The sequence below is a fragment of the Leiobunum rupestre genome, chromosome 4 (assembly GCF_980474605.1).
Source record: "Leiobunum rupestre chromosome 4, qqLeiRupe1.1.hap1, whole genome shotgun sequence".
Classification (NCBI taxonomy): Eukaryota; Metazoa; Arthropoda; class Arachnida; order Opiliones; family Sclerosomatidae; genus Leiobunum; species Leiobunum rupestre.
In genome coordinates, this window is record NC_143387.1 from 5,144,400 (window position 1) to 5,162,089 (window position 17,690).

The following is a 17,690-nucleotide window of genomic DNA, read 5'->3' on the forward strand; positions in this document are numbered from 1 at the left end:
AGGGCCTCTCTCTCTCCATGAGAGACCAACCAACCACTCCAAAATAAAGTTAGAACGAAAACTAGCTTCTCGGTAGCGGTTCCTCAACGCCAACTCTAACTATGTGCGGTCCGCGATAACCGGAGCCAGCGATCCTCGATCTCGACGGACTACGTCGTTGGACGCTGCCTTTAATTTCACTTGAGTATATTTTAACTCATAATGGCGATTCGGCGCAACTTCCGCGTTAACCACAAACTATGGTTAGCGGTGTGTAATCGGGTTATAAGCCGATAATACGGCTCCCAAAAACTTTCAATAGCCTTACAGGAAGTGTATAAAACACCTGTCACTTATGAAGAAGATCTACGGCGCAGAAGCATCGCAGCGTTCCAACTCGTAAATCCCGAGATGGTCCGTGCTTCGTTTCAAAATATGCGCACGGATTTGTGGAATTTTTGAACCTCATTTAAAATAAGACGCGTGAATTCTGGAATTCGACTATGTAAATTGTATTTTCCCTAAAAATATATTTAAAATGATTTGGCTTAAAAAACAGTCCTTTTTTATCTTTACAAACATACGATCATTTCAAATTAGATAGGTTTCTCGAACTTTCTTTTTCATGAGACGTAAACCTTTTTGGGTAGTACCAACTTGTTTGCTTTCATGACGTATTATTTCAATGAAACTTTGTCCGTTTTTGACCAAACCAATTGCATTAAAGGTTTTCGAGTACGCTCTACAACTTGTTGATTAAAAATTTTCATCTATCACCTATCGTTCAAAATTTCACGATTTTTCTGAAATTCCAAAAGAAAAGGGTCCTCCCCGAGAGAGTATATCCTGATAATTTCACATTTCTAGCAACTATAGTTTTTGAGAAAACCCCTCAGCCGATAAAATTAAGACACCCTGTATATTACTATTAAATGCATATTATTCTATAACTTATAATCACTTAATTATTTACCAGTATTAAGATAACGCGTGCAAGTACAATTATTAGCATGGTAAAATTCATATTAATTTCCTGTAATTTTAAAATTTATCTCGTCTAGTAGTAACTGAAACTTCTGAAAGTATGATGAATGAAGCAACCGGGAAAAACTTTCTTTAAATCACCTACAATCACTGCTAGGTAAGCGAGAATAGCGGACGTAGTGATAGGCAATGGCAGCAATGAGGAGCCAAAGAACAAAATCTAGTTTTTGTTTAGGGTGTTACATATGAAATTTTAATCAGATTACGGTTAATGAGAAGGTGAGAAACGAAAAAGAAGACGCTGTCGCTTATCCTGGCCAATGGCTTCTGATGACTTCCGATAATTCGGTTTAACGCGAAGGCCGTCAGAGTAGCGAGTAACACAAGAGAAAGCAAAAGGAGCGAAGAATTGATGGGTCCCAGCGCCTGGAAACGAAGCAGTACGTGGTCCTTTTCTCCGTGTGGCTGTTGGTCCAAGCAACTAAAGATATTTCCGCTGTAAAAGTCGTGGGACTGAGTTACGTACATCCTCATCAAGGTTTTTTCCAACTTGTAGGTAGATATTTTATCTTCGCACATGTCTATCTCCTGAGAATGTATTAAATTGTTAGTATTAGCGAGTACGTTCGGTTGGAAAATTGAATCAAATAAATGTAAGCACCAAAAAGTACATTTACGCTGTAGCTAATAACTGACCGGAGCTTATGATTAAAAGTGTCAAATATAAGGTGTGAGTGGGGATGTAAATCCGACGGCCTGGTAACTTTGTTAAAGCTCTGCAACCAATCTGTAAAAATTTTATGATCACTGTAGTATTTCAGTGATTACTGAAATTTTGAGGTCGTCAGTTCCTATAAAACTCAACACACCAATTTTTTAACGAGCTTAAAATTCTTCTCTCTTGAAATAAATAATGTGATATACTTTGTTAGTCATAAGATTTATAAAAAGAAGCGTGAATTAACGTTATGTCACTAATAAAAAAATAATAATCTAGGCTAATACCCAAGGCACCACCTTAGGCCCAAGTCATCTAGCGACTTATAATGCCTTTTATACAGGTGGTCGGGTTACAATGCGTAGGAGGGTGGTGGTAAGCCCTTAATGCCACGCGAGCCAACAGCTCCCTACACTAACTATTACCTATGATACACTCAGAGAATTGAACAGCCAACATAATTATCATCAACCTAATAGTAATAAACACTTCCGCATTCCAAATTATAATAAATGATCTTGAAATTGAGTAGTCAAACCATTAGTCTATAAAATTATTCCCTAAGTATGACACTAATTAAATCCTAATATTTTAAATAACATTTCTGCTTCTTCATGGTGTGTTTGTTTTTATTTATTATAAAACTCCCAGGAGTTAATTAATTACAGTAAACCCGGGTAAAAAAGAAAATTATCTTGATAAAAAAGTTTGTTATTCACAACAAAGTAACTTACTGGCAGCGCTTAACGTTCGTTCACTCCTGAGTACCTCGCTTAATGGTGATTTTCTCTTAGTAAAAATTCACCAAAGGTAATACTTATTTATCAATATTACTGACTTATAGGTAAACCATTAGTTACTTTTTCTAACATTTTTAATCATATTATAACGTAATACTTCCCCGACGTGATGGGAATTCTGTACTTTAGGTCCTATGACCTCTTGTCAAAAATACGCTTTTCTCCGTACTTACTCCTTTAAGAACTGCTGTTATTCGGTTTATATGAGTGCGATAAATTAATCTGAAAATAAGAAACACCTGGGTTTATTCAACGCATTAATTAATTCACAGACATTCCATTTTAGTAATTTGGGTTTTAACTACCTTAAAATAGAACCAACTTGATTAAAACCAAGTAGATAATTGCTAGGCACTTATTGATAAGGAATTTTTAACAATCTGGAACTACACCACTACCAACGTCTTGCATTTAGTCCTTGCATCGCTAAAGACTGATTGCAAACTACTCTGAGTCGGGACAAAAGTATTCGACTAAAAGTAGCGTTAGACGTGAATGCTTATCATAATCATAAACAAAAAAATTCAGATTCCAGTAATTGGTTTAAGTAAGTTGATACTTGTTTTAATAATGAAAGAGGATATTGAAAAAATATGAACACAATTGGTTTGGTTAAAATACGGATATTTTCCCAGAGTTTTGAGGGTTTGAAAGAAGATAAGTTGGCCGTAGGAGGCAATAGATTCTTTTGAAACCAAAATTAGCAAAGAACAAAAATGGTTTTTTGGAATTGAGGCTTCGGATTTTCGATAAAAAAACGTATAAAATATTTGAAATAAAATGAAGAATAAGAGTAGATGATTTTAGGGCGTAGTATTATTTTTTTAAACCTAGGCATATCTACCGCTATTGTTTATAATTTATGTTAAACGTTCAAGGGTTGGTTTACTGTTTAGTATTTAAAGTGATACTACTGCCTTATATAATCATTCTTCGAAGTTCCTAAATCAAATTAAGTATGCCTCGTTATTCTTTACAACATCGTGCCCATATGCTGGAGCATTATCATGGTGTAGCGAATCAGAACGTCCATTTAATAAGTCAGTGGTTTTGAAATCGTTATCCTAACAGTCTACCTAGTCAAACAACTGTTTTCCCAGTGACCAACGACTTAGATAATACCGGAAATAGCAACCCGAGGTTCTGTGGACAAGGTTGAATTAACATAGACATAGAAGATGTGAACTTGGCGTACTTCAATGCTTATACTCAATCGATTATCAGAACGGCAAGCATCTATATCATATATCCCCCTTAAGGGTCGTTTCTTGTCGTGGTGAGGGGGCTTGAGTGGGTTCGGGCTAAGCTGATGCTACTGGTGGGTCTTCGAACGCCAGTTGTCTGATGTGTTCTTTGAACCTGAGACTAAATGCGACCTGATCCCCTAATGGCCACGCCTTGTGTGTGGGGGCTTGAGGTTGTCGTTGACGTGGTGCTCTATACTGGATAGGGCTTCCCATACCAGACAGTTCGCCGTCGAGGCAACCGACCAAATGTGACCGCCTCCGTTGAGGTTGCGGACCTCGACTATCGTCCGGCGTAAAAATAGTCCCGCCTGTTGGCCATGGGTGGCATCTTGTAGCGTGGGTGAGGGGGGTCCTGGTGGTTGAGTCAAAGGATGCAGTTGCGGTCGCTCAAGGCCCAACGGTCCCTAGACAATACACTGCTTTGGCCTCCGAATCCGGCGTAGACAGGTGGTTGGTGTTGGCCGATATCAATCAATCGGCTGTCCCTCGGGACTAGGTCAACTGGGCTCCGGCTACTTTATTGTTAGTCGGGTCCGGGAATATCCGTCCCGTAACTTTGGTCTAGCTATGCTAGATCCCCTTGTTGGGCTCCATGGTGGGTGTAGAGCGGGGCGGATGAAATTCTGAACTTCTCAAACATGGATACTGAAACTCTTAACCCATCAACCTCCGAGTTGATACCCCTGGCGCCTGGCACTGATGTACCTACTGCTCCTTTGGAGAAATCTAATCTTGAACGGTTGGCGATCCTTCAGGAATCGTTCCACCTCCTTTAAGAACAAAGAGATGGCCTTATCACGATCGACTTTCGTCGTGAGATGCGCGCCACGTTTAACTCTGTCTGACTTGATAGCTGAGCAGGAATGAAAAATTGCAGCCCTGTCGGCTAAAAATGTAGAAAATGTGTCCTTCGTGGACAGATTGTTAACAGCCCAACCACGTTTTTCCGACATTGTGAAACGTAAAGGGGCCCCTCCATATGCTGTTCGGCCGAAGGCCCCTCAGCCTCGTTTACTTCCTAACGACCATGTGCTCCTGGTGAAAGCCACGGACGCCAAAATTTCGACCGCTGACCTAAAGAAGTCACTTTGTACCGAGATCGTTCCTTGGAAGCACCGCATTGCTGTCCAGTCCATTCGTCCTGGACGTACTGGTTTGGTGGTCCGCTGCCCCACGGCAGAGGACGCCACCAAGCTGCAAACTGTCATTTCTAAGTCTAAAAAGTTGACTAAAACTGTCAAGACTAGTAACCCGACTTTGGCACGCCCCAAAATAATAATATTTGGGGTTGATGAGACAATTAAAAAGGGGAACGTCAGTTCCCTTATCCTTGATCAAAACGATTTGTCATACGCTGACGAGGACCTTGAGGCCAAGTTTTGCCTGCAAGGTCGCAATGGTACTAAGAATTGGGTCTTTGAGTGCTCTCCGGCACTTTATAAGACCCTAATGGAACTGCGTAAGATCCATATTGATTGGACTATGTGCCCTCTGAAAGAGTACTTATTTGTACCTCGTTGCTTCAAATGTTGCCTCTTGGGGCATACACAAAAAACTTGTACCGCTCCAGCTCAATTATGCACTTCTTGTCGTGATGAGCAGTGTAAGGCCGCAACTAGATGTTGTAGGGCATGCCATCTTAATAATACGACTCGTGGCACTTCTTTCAAAACTGGTCATAAATCCATCGACCCGAATTGTCCCCTCTACAAGAGGGAGTTGGAACTACGTAAGAAACAGTAGTGGAAAATTACCGGTTCAAGATCAAAAGAGGTTGTGATGCAACGGAGGCTGGGAAATTGTAAAGTCTGCGTGAGGTTGGGAGGCTGGGAGGTTAAGAGCCAGTTAAAGGCTGCGAGAGGCTGGGAGGATGGTAAAGTATAAGTAGCGGGATATATCCGAGGGAAAAATCATTGTGACTAAACGTAACGAAGAAAATAAGTACTATAATGTAAGTATTTTTTTATCTAAGTGATTTTTTTCAATGCTATGTTCATAACATTTTCTTAGCATGTCTGCCCAAGTTTTGTTTGCTCTTTCGTCAGAGAAATTCGTCGAAGTTGCACCTTCGCTCGATGTACGGCTAGGCCTTCGTGATAGTGCTACGGGCATTACTCTACACGAATTCAACTTTAACGACCTTTACCGAAAGAAGGAAGAAATTCTCAGTTTCTTCGAGAACGCAAACTCTCCTGACACTTCTTAGTTCTTCACCGACTCTGAGACGCAACGTATTGAGCTGTGTACGTTTCAGGACCGCAAACTATTAGACATTAGAGAAGTGCGCCCTGGTTACGGAAAATTGTATGGCAAGTTATAACCGACCCGAAAAGGTTTATCCGTCGGATACTCCCTAGCCAAGGTGTTAAAGAACAACTATGCCGACGTTACAACGTATTTAAATGAAGCAAGGCGAGTGTATACCATTTTAAAAGACGAAATTATTGGACAGTTAAATGTTGCTACGGGTGTGAAATTTCACATCCGTCACAGACGCAACACAACTGTCTTGAGGACTGGGAAATGCGTGTTACCATGAACTTCGATACTGTGATAAAAAATTTAGATAATGTTAAAATTTATCAAATTTTCACTTTAAAAACATTTTTAAGTGACGAGTTTTGTAAATGTTTGGTACAGTGGCGTAACTACGTGGGGCAAATGGGTCAATTTGCCCCAAAGGGGCGCCATTTTCAGGGGCGCCATTTCTTAAGAACTTTTCTAAATATATTTTTGTTCTCTGAAAACAAATAGATAAAATTAAAATTCAGAGTCGTACAAAATTAAGTCAACTTACGAAAGGTTAGGTAAGTTTTTGAACAAGAAAAAAATTGCTAATAATACATTTTCCTATAGGTCCTTTAGACGCATATGGCGTTTTAACTTAATGTACACCTAGTACACTTTAAAAACACTGTCGAAGGACGGACAGATCGCGTTTTGATAGCGTTGGGAATTTAATCAATAAATAACAAAATCTTCGGTAAAACAGAACCAACGACGTTAGAAGTAAGGGATGAAATTCCAGACTCCGGTATATATTTCAAGCTCTATTTTGTTGCTGAATTAGTCACAATTGTCGAAAGATATTTTTATTATTATTGATTTTCGCCAAAATAGTATCTTACTCTTATAAAGTATTTTATCAAGAATTCAGACGATAATTTCAGGTAGGACTACTAGGATATTAATTTTCACTTCACTACCCGTTACTTTATATTTAAGTTCGTAACAAAACTAACAATCAACTTAAGTCAAATTGGATTATCGGAGAAATAGATTTAAAACTAAGTTTATATTGGAGATTTTTTTGCAAGATTACCAATTTTTATTCCATACTCGCACGTCGCTCGGCAAGGGGCTTCGTCTTCTTTTCCGTTTCTTGTCGAGGGCACCCAAAGGAGCCAGTTCGATTTGGATTTTAGTTTAGAAAATTATTACTACTATTCCAGTACGCCGCCCAAGAAACTGAGTGGGGCGCAGCGTCGGAAGCTTGCTGAAGAGAGCACTATAGCAACAGAACGTTTGCTCGCTAAAATTCCAAAACTCACGAGTATGTGGTCCCAGCCTTCAGCTTCACCCATTAGTGCCGATTCCATCGCTCAAGAGTTAAATTTTAAGGAACCTGTAGCGCGTGTGAGGGCTATTGCGGACGATGAAACAGTTGACCTAAACACAGAGTTGGTCATCGAAGCAGTGGATAGAGAGCCTCCACAGATTGATGATGACAGTAGCGCTTGCGCAGCAGCCTCTTATATTGCCGACCCAAAAGTTGACGTAGGGATAGGGATTGCTCTTGATGATCATGAATTATACAATCTAAACGCCGGGTTGATCAGTGAAGTAGTTGAGCAAGAGGCTAATCAGAGTACTGATGGTGCACAAACACCACAAGCTTCAAGTATTACGTCTCTACCTTTAAATACCGATATGGGTAATTTTGGATCTCGAGATCTCTCCAACTTAGAAATGCGATTTATTGTAGACCACGGTGCTTTCCAACCTCCTGGACCTTATCTCAAAACCAACCACCGATCATTTGACAGCAGTTTTTACAAGTGTGTTACAGTTTCAGGGTTTACCGTATCCCGATATTGGTTGTCGTACAGTCACATTTTAAACAAATGCTATTGCACATCATGCTGGCTATTTGGAAATGTAGTGCCAGCGTTTATATTCAAGATTGGAACATCCGATTGGAAGCACCTCTCTCGTAACATCTCTATCCATGAAAAGTGCCCTGGCCATGCCAATGCATGCATGATTTTTCAGCGCTGGAGAGAAAACAAAACGATCGAGAAACTGATCGATAATGAAATTATTGCACACGAGAAATACTGGCGCAAGGTTTTAAAACGCATAATAGATGTCATTATAACATTGTCCGCGTGCGATCTACCCTTAAGAGGTCACAGGGAAGACATCTTTAGTGACAGTGCGTGGTCAGGTGGAAACTTTTTGGCTATTGTTCAGCTTTTAGCCAAGTATGACCCTTTTTTTTGCGAGCTTCTACAAAAACCAAAAGGTACGACAAAATACATAAGTCCAATCATTCAAAATGAATTAATTGAAACCGTTGGAAATTGTGCGCTCCAAAGCATTAAAGATGATTTGGCAAAGGCTCCCTACTTCTCAATTATAGTTGACACAACACAAGATATATCAAAGAAAGCTCAACTTTCAAAACTTTCGTTTTGTTAAAATTATATATGACACATCTACGGGGAAGCCAGTGTCACTATCTGTGTTAGAATCGTTTTGTGGCTTCACAGTTGTCCATAGTCAAACGTCGGAATCACTTGCAAAGGAAATTATTACTGATGTTGAGTCTCTCACAACGATTACGAAATTATGCGGTCAGGGCTACGACTAGAGATACGAATCGGTAAATTACCCTGGTAACAGTAATTTACAATTTTCTCAGGTAAATTACGAAAATGGTAATTACCCTGGTAATTACCAGGGTAATTTACCATCGTACTCGTGTTTCACTTTCTCAATTTTCTTTGATCTTTCAGGCTAAAATGTACCTAAAATACGTCGCACAAGATTACAAAACTCAAACCATAACGTTATTCGCGTTTAAGTTTATGTTTGCATCGTTTAATAATGTAATTTAACTCCAGCAAGCACTAGGTCATAGGCGTAACGTACTAACTCGAAGAGCTAGGCACCGCTGCGCCACCTATATTCGTTTTGGTTGCGAATTTCCAAGGAGTCGAAGGCCGTGTTAGAATAGTTTGATACGTTTAATAGTCTTAGTCGATAGCTACGCCGCAAAATTTTCGTTTTGTAAACAAAAACATTTGAGAGAGTTGGCCGTTTTCGGTCTATCGAAATCTGGCAGCCTTCCCTGCCTTCCGGCCTGTATCTCCATACCGAAAATGGCCGACGATTACGCCGCCGAAAATACTATAAGAAGAATACTTATGTCTAGCCCTGTTTAAGAAAAATCACATTCATCTGTCGTCTGCTAAAATGTTAGTTTTTTTTACACTTGGTTATTCCGATCATCTGTGTTGGTTTAGCGTTACTTCGAAGTAGTCTAGCGAAAGAATATAGTATTCTTTCTATAATTTAATATCATTTAAATAAGTAAATAAAGTTTTATTTTGTAAAAATGGTTAAAAAAAAGAAAGTAGACCTAGTTATTCAGAAATATTTTGAGTAACAAACGGTTTCTTATTTTTATTCCTTGTTTTAATTGTAAAAAAAATATAAAATTACGGTAAATTACCGCGTAATTTACTGATTTCCTAAATTACCGTAATTTAAGAACTCTAGCCACGACGGAGCGGCAAATATGAGTGGTAGGTACAGCGGCGTGCAGAAGCGAATCAATGATGTACAACCTGCCGCTAGGTATGTGCTCTGCGCTGCACACAACGTTAATTTAGTGGTGAATGACGCTGTGAATGACATAACAGAGATAAAAAACTTTTTTGACCGTGTTCAAGAGCTGTATGTCTTTTTTGCGCTATATCACGGTGGAGCCGTCTAGAAAAGGACTCATCATCTTCCTCTCGTACACTTTAAACGGTTGTGTCCAACCCGTTGGTCGTCAAGGAATGACGCTCTACTGGCTTTGCGTACCCGATATTTTGATGTGATGAAGCTACTCACATTTTACTCATTGACATCCAAAAAAAGATGAGGTCAATGTGGCAATTGGACTAAAAAGATATTTTGAAAAAATTTCGAGTGTAGTTTTAGTTGTTACGTTATCAAAAATCTTGGGGCCTTTAAACATCGCATCAAAACTTCTGCAATCCAAGTCAAGTGACATTCAAAAAGGGGTTCAAATTCTCGCTGCAGTGAAGACCGAATTAGAAAACTTACGGGAAAACTGGGATATCACTGCCGGCGAAGCAAAACAGGTCGCCGTAAATTGGGGTATTTCCCCGGTATTTTCTGAAGAACGGGTTCGACGCGTTCGGCGCTTCCATGATGAACTATCAAATGACTCACGACTGGATTCGACCGAAAAACGATTTGAAGTGGAGGTTTATAATAGAGTCCTCGACATTATGAGAAGTCAGATCGGAGTGAGGTTTGATTCGCTCATGGAGACAGATATTCTTTTCAAGTGCATAAAACCTCAAGAAATCCTTTCAATGAGTGAGGAAGAACTCATGGAGGCCGGAAATCGACTAGTAGAAGCTTATACTTCGGACCTCACGCATGCTCTTTGCGAGGAAGTGATACTTTTGAAGTCGGCGATGTCCAAAAAACTTGCCGCAATTGACGACGTATTTCGTCTAGTTTCACTGAAATCATCACGGCATGCCTGTTGTTCTTGACACTACCTGTAACTGTGGCTTCAGCCGAGCGGAGCTTTTCCAAACTAAAGCTCATAAAAACGTACTTGCGGAGCTCAATGTCGCAATCTCGATTAACTGGATTATCTATTATTTCAATTGAAAATCAGCGAGTTGCCAGTCTGAACATATTATCCGTAATTGACGCTTTTTCGAAACAAAAGGCCCGACGAACAGCCTACTTGTGAAGTTATGATGACCTAATTACCCTTTCTTTGAAAAGTTTTCAATAAATCAATATTTTAAAATTCTTTGACCTACTTTTTATTCTGAACATTTAATTATTTTTCTTAATAACCGCCAGCCAGCGGCGGCAGAGTGGACCGAGGGGGGGGGGGCGCCTTCTGTCAAGTTGTCCCATGACGCTCACCGAAAGTTACGCCACTGGTTTGGTAGCACGTATTGTTTGTAACGCCAAACAACATTTGTATATAAATGCCCCGTGATTTGAATAAAATGTGTCATTCTAAAAATGGAATTCAGCTTGCAACATCCTTTCAATGGTCTTTTAGCGGGTGCAACTCAGTCAGGAAAATCATTCTTCATTGCTAGTCTTATCAAATACAAAGATACGTGTATTTCACCACCGCCCGAGAGAATAATTTGGTGTTATACAGAATACCAACCGAAACTGTTTAATTCAGTGTTAAATCATACACCATCCGTCGAGTTTCACGAAGGGTTACTGGATGTGAAAATTTTAGACCCCGACGTCAAGAATTTTGTTATTCTAGATGATTTACTATGCGAGATATCTAACAACAAGGATATTACTAATTTGTTTATACGAGGGTCTCATCATAAAAATACGTCAGTCTTCGTACTCATGCAAAATTTATATTATCCGGGGAAGGAAATAATAACATTAAATTTAAATGCGCATTATTTGACTATTTTCAAAACACCACGTGACAAATCGGCGATATTTCATTTGGCTCGACAGATTTCCCCCACGAACAGTAAATTCGTCAAAAACGCATTCAATCAAGCTATTGCTAGAGACTTTGGGTACTTATGGGTAGATTTGAAACCAACAACGTCAGACGATCACCGACTACGAACCGGACTTATACCAGGAGAGGAAGCTGCAGTTTTTATACCGAAATGAAGAGTTCACAATCACAAAGATTTTTTAAAGTATCTCGCAAAGTGTAATACATGTCAAAGGGCCGCAGCTATCAAATATGCAAATAATGACGCAATCAAGGCTATTATAGAATGTTGTATAAATGTTCTACTTGGGAACCTGAAACTGTCAGACACCCGAAAGAAACGATTGAAGAGACACCGTCAAACTTTGCGGAAAATATCTATACCCAATTCCCTTGCAAAACGAAAAAAGATTCTGATACAAAAAGGTGGTTTTCTTCCTTTGCTGTTAGCACCTCTTCTATATTGTAAGCAGTGCTGCGGGCGCAGCTATAAGTAGAGCTATCACAAAGGGCTAGAAAGATGATTCTAGTTCCCGAGGAAGTTTATCGACGGCTGAATTCTCAACCGAAACTCGATGAAAACTTGGATACGAAAACTGTTTTAAATAATCAGAAACTTAATCAATCACAAAAAGTGGAGTTGTACAACCATTTATTACAACGTAACAAAAGAACTAAGAAGGCGAAAATCGTTGAAGAACCGAAAAGAAAGAAAGACTGGTATTCGGAAATAGCTATCGCGATACAAGATTCACATCTAAAACCCGTCATTGCTTTGTACAAGTGGATTGAACGAAACAGAAAAATTGATTGGTCTACCAGTGGTGAAATTATTTATAAAGAACGCCCTATAGTTAGATCTAATATCATGGACATTTTACACGAATCAGTTAAAGGATACAAAACCAAACCGAAACATGAAATTGTTGGATTGGATAAATTTTATGAATTGTTGGCCAAGGAAAATGTACCCAAATCACTTGTAAAAAATAAATTCCCCTTCGAATCCGACATTGATTATGTACCTATTATTTCTAACGATCTACCAGAAAAGGTGTACGATAATTCAGATTATTTACCCCCAAGCCCCGAATCAATGTATGGCAATGGATTATTGAGTTGGATAAATTTGAAATAAATAATAAAAACTTATCTTGCGTGCCATTTTCTTTCACTTACGATTTCGATTTCAACATGGAAGGATGTAACGATCCCACTCCCACTGGGCTGCTAACCTCTTTATCAGTTTCATATTTAAAATCACCTAAAGTTATTACGGCGTTTTTATTGCTATTTATTATTATCGTTTTTGAATTATTTGATTTCGCGTACTGGTACCAAGAACGTAAAATGAACTGTACGATGAATGGATAAGCTAGAAGAAATATACTTTAGTGTAAAGGACCCTGGAAGTTATGGCGGAATACACGGTCTTTATCGAGCTGCCAGAGCAAAGGGGCTTAAAGTTTCCATAAATGACGTTCAGGAATTTCTAAAACGACAGGATACGTATACTTTACACAAACCGATAAAACATAAATTCAGAAGAAACAAGACAATCGTATATGGAATAGACGAACAATCGCAACTCGACCTGGCAGACCTGCAAGATATTAAACGACATAATAACGGTTTCAGATACCTATTATGTTGTATAGACGTATTCAGCAAATACGCTTTCGCTGTAGCTACCAAGGATAAGAAAGGAACGACAATACTTGAGGCTTTTAAATCGATCTTGAAATATGGTCGAAAGCCAAAGATTGTTCAATCAGACCACGGGAACGAATTCATATGCAAAGAAGTACCTACAACGAGAATTAAAACGACGTGGTATCAAGTTTTTCGCTACTCATTCGGAGGTGAAAAGGAGCATCATATAACGGTTTAATCGCAACTTGAAAAGTCGTATGTATCGTTATTTCACGCAAAACAATACACATAAATACATTGACGTTTTACCAAATTTACTGGATGCTTATAACAACAACTATCATAATTCTATTAAATGCAAACCAGTTGAAGTGACGAGTGAAAATTCAAAAAAAGTGTGGCAAAATTTATACGGGAAAGTTAATTTTTCCCCTCCCGTTTCATTCCCCTTTGAAGTCGGAGATCTGGTTCGAATTAGCAAGAATAAAAAAACTTTCGAAAAGGGTTTTAAAGCGAACTTTACTGAAGAATTATTCAAAGTAGCGCAGTGCATACCGAGAGACCCACCAGTATATAAACTCGAGGATTTGAAATCCGAACCCATTTCGGGTGTGTTCTACAAGGAGGAAATACAGAAAATCGGGAAAGACCTCGAAAACTGTTTATTTAAAATAGATAAAGATCTAAGGAAGTGATCAAAACCGGACGGAACTAAAGAGCTACTAGTACGTTGGCGTGGTTACGGTCCAGATTTTGACTCTTGGGTGCAAGAAATCGTCACATTATGAGTTTCTATATTAAGCTACGGTCCGACTCTTCTCTGCTTTATTTCAAAAACAATACTATAAGCAAGTTCAGAACGTATTTACCGGAACCAATTAAGCTAGAGGGTGCTTACGAGGTCGGTCTTGCAGAAATCAGTTATCCTAGGACTTGGAATAATGTTAAAGAAGAGTGTATTGTTAGAATTTGGAAAACTATATCCCATCCTGATTCTTTAGAAGAATCAAAGTCTAAAAAACCTAAGACACAGAGTAAACACACCGACACGGGAAATTACAACGACGTAATGGATTTCGTTAATATAGTAATTCCACCAGGATATTACGGAGTTGAAGATTTACTGGAAATCATGACTACTGATGACGACGGAGAAAATATTAGCTCTCGATTCAAACTCCATTACAACAAACCAAACCGTCGTGTAATTGTTAAACTTTATGAAATGAACCAAATTTATGTCCCCCGTGAAATCGCCCTCATATTAGGCTTAACCAGACAAAGATGTTACCATGGTTACCTCAATGACGGCTCCTTTCAGTTGCGATATGGACGCAGGTTTACACTCCCTGTTTATTTACTCGGACATTATACAAAGTCGATCGGTTGGCGACTCTGACGTGCCGCTGTTACGAATTATAAGTATTCAAGGAAAAGACGGAGACACGATAGAAAAAGAGTTTTCACGTCCACATTATATGCCTATAGTTAGCAACAACTTTCAAACCATTGAAATTAAAATTATGAACGAAATGGGTCAACCCGTACATTTTGAACGAGGAAAGGTGCACGTCACTCTCCATTTCAGACCTCGAAGAACATGGACTCCACTATAAAACTAATCAACCGCCGTTTCATTTACGTCAAGCGAGTCAAAGAAACAACATGTCTCCGGATAATTTAGACTATTACTTAAATCAAATTGGACACGGATCTTTTCTGGTATATCGAGGTGTAGCCGTTCAAAGAGGCTACGGTCTCGGAAGTATATTGGCTTCAGCGTTTCGATCAGCCATGCCTATACTTAAAAAAGGAGCATCATTCCTTGGACGAAATTTTTTAAATGCTGGTGCTAAAGTTGCATCAGATGTCTCAAGCGGGGTTTCCCTGAAAGAAGCATTGAAAACGAGGGGGAAAGAAGCGGGGAAAGACGCTTTAAGAAAAGCAGCCGAACACGTTATGAAACTAGCTGGGAACGGTAAAAGGAAACGCAAAGCCACAAAAATTATCAGTTTTGTACGAACCAGGAAGAAAAGTAGACGTTCATTGCTTCACTCCGATATATTCTCGTAATAATGTCGTTGCAACACCCAAGTTCGCAAAATAGCATCAGCTCAGAACTCGATTTATTCCGTATACTCAGACTGGTATAATCGGAAGTCAATGGGTTGAATATAATCCAACGTCGAACGTAAATGAAAATCAAGCAATTATCTTCAATATCGCTGGAAACTCAGAAACGTACATTGATTTAAAAAACACCTTATTGCAAGTTCAAGTGAAGATTGTGAAACCTGACTGAACTTAACCTAAAGCTGAAACTACTAGCGGAACAACAACAACGCCTGCAGTTAATGTCGCACCAGAAAACCTATTTTTGAATAGTCTATTTGGAGAAGTTCACGTATCACTGGGTGATAGATCAGTTACATCGTGCGCTCAACAGTACCCCTACAAGAGCATGATTCAAACACTTTTGACATTCGGTGGCCCCGCAAAAGAGAGTTTTTTAACAGCTTCACTGTTTTACAAAGATCAAGCTGGGAAATTCGACGGCTTTTTTGATAACGATGGTTTCAAGAAACGAGCTAAATTCGCGCAAGAAGGCGTTATAGATATGATTGGAGTTGTTCACGCGGAAATTTTCCAACAAAACCGATTTTTCCCAAATTTGATTGACGTTAATTTCAAATTTATTAAAAGCCCCAACGAATTTTGCATACATTCCGATGAAACAAAATGTAAAGTCGTATTTAACCACGCATCATTGTTCGGCAGAAAGGTGAAATTGACTCCAGAAATAGTGATATCTCACGCTAAAACCTTGGAATTGGCAACCATGAAATTTCCAATTACCAGAACCGAGTGTAATTCATTCTCTATATCGGCTGGTAACAAGATATGTGTCAAAGACAATTTATTTAGCGGACAGTTACCTAATAAGGTAGTTATAGGATTCGTAGACCAAAATGCCTTTTTAGGGGACTATAAAATGTCACCTTTCAACTTTAAAATTTTTTCGCTAAATCAAATCGCATAATACGTCGACGGGTCAAGTATACCACATAAGCCTTTAAACCCAAACATTAAAGATAATTTGTACATGCGAGCCTACACCAACCTGTTTCTTCAAACTGGTCAATGGAATATTGACGAAGGAAATTTCATCGACCATGATGAATTCGCCAATGGAAACGCTTTATTCGTGTTTGACCTATCGCCTGACCTAAACGGGAGCTCGACTCAAAGTTTTAACCTTATAAAAAACGGCAGTGTTCGATTGGAATTAATATTTGGAGAATCTTTGCCGACCACAGTTAGCGTTATTTATTATTCCGAGTATCAGTCGTTGGTAGAAATCGATAAAAAACCGAGCCGTGTTGTTCGATCAAATCGCATAATGAACTCTCGTCAAATTGAAAAAAATACTCAAGAGTGACCCGTATTCCAAATATTTATTCAAAGGAGTCTTCCCTGCCGATAAACTTCCCGAGAATGTGAAAACGTACCGATCACTATACATTGCGAACACGGATACTGGTGTCTGAAATATATATCAAGAAAATTTCATTGGACCTTCTTCTAGAGTTTTGGAAACAGTCCGGATTTGTTTAAATTTAACTATTTTATAGAACGAAATAGCTTAACTGTAACGTTCAATTCCGTTCAATTACAAGGTGAATCTAGTAAAACTTGTGGTGGATACTGTATATACTTTGCTATTAACATGTGTCGGGGAATAAAATTATTTCAAATATTAAAAAGATTTTCTAAAAATAAAAATGTAAATTATCGTAAGATTGAAGATTTCATGTATAAGAATTACTCAATAAATTTGTTATGAAAAAAATATATTTTATTAACCATTTATTTTATAATGCCCATGGGCGAGTGTGCTTATGGCATCATTTAGAATGTATCGTTTGTCATCGCATGGATTTAAACACAATTTGTTCTGTCGTATTGTCGACAGTTTGTGTTTGTTACTGACAATTCTTGTCATTTCCGCGATTGTTACGGCGCGGTAAACAAACAGTCGCGGTATTCGGCGTGGCGTACGCGCTTTTGCACTACACGACGACACACTCCTTTACACGTCTTTTTTTCTCCTTTTGTTGACAAAATGCTGTACATCTTGGGCCTGAGACCTACGAACGGAAATATTGGGACACTGTCAAGTTCGTCCTGGAATTTACCTAATTGTTTTTTGTTTGTTTCATCGAACAAAAAGTGATCTTTGGGGTATCCGGAAAAGTCGAATTTATCTTTGGCCTGTTCAAAATCTTTGTACAGATCTGGGGTTTCAATGTGGTAGGTAAGACTGTCTGTAAACCAAAATAAAGTTAGAATACTAGACAAAGAGATGATAGGGGGAATAAAAACCAAACTAACCGGTATCGGTGAACAAAAGCTTAGCTTTTTCGCCGTATTGATGTTTTATGGTTTTGAAGTGAAATTCATACATAAGCAGCTTCGAAAGGTCTAAAATTGTGAAACCTGTGTATATAGGGCGATTTAGAAGCAACTTCTTTTTCACTGAGTGGATTCCCACCAAGTCA

At 38.8% G+C, this 17,690-nt stretch overlaps 1 protein-coding gene across 1 annotated transcript in view; it reads right to left on the reverse strand.

The window, feature by feature from the left end:
* Positions 1 to 1,194: 1,194 nt before the first annotated feature.
* Positions 1,195 to 17,690, reverse strand: part of LOC149945925 (uncharacterized) — a 32,106-nt gene continuing 15,610 nt past the window's right edge. Inside the window, exons 2-3 of the mRNA XM_090173321.1 lie at positions 2,655 to 2,703; positions 1,195 to 1,551 (exon numbers count right to left, since the gene is read on the reverse strand). Coding sequence (XP_090029447.1) covers positions 1,195 to 1,551; positions 2,655 to 2,703 — 406 coding nt within the window. The remainder of the gene's footprint in view (positions 1,552 to 2,654; positions 2,704 to 17,690) is intronic.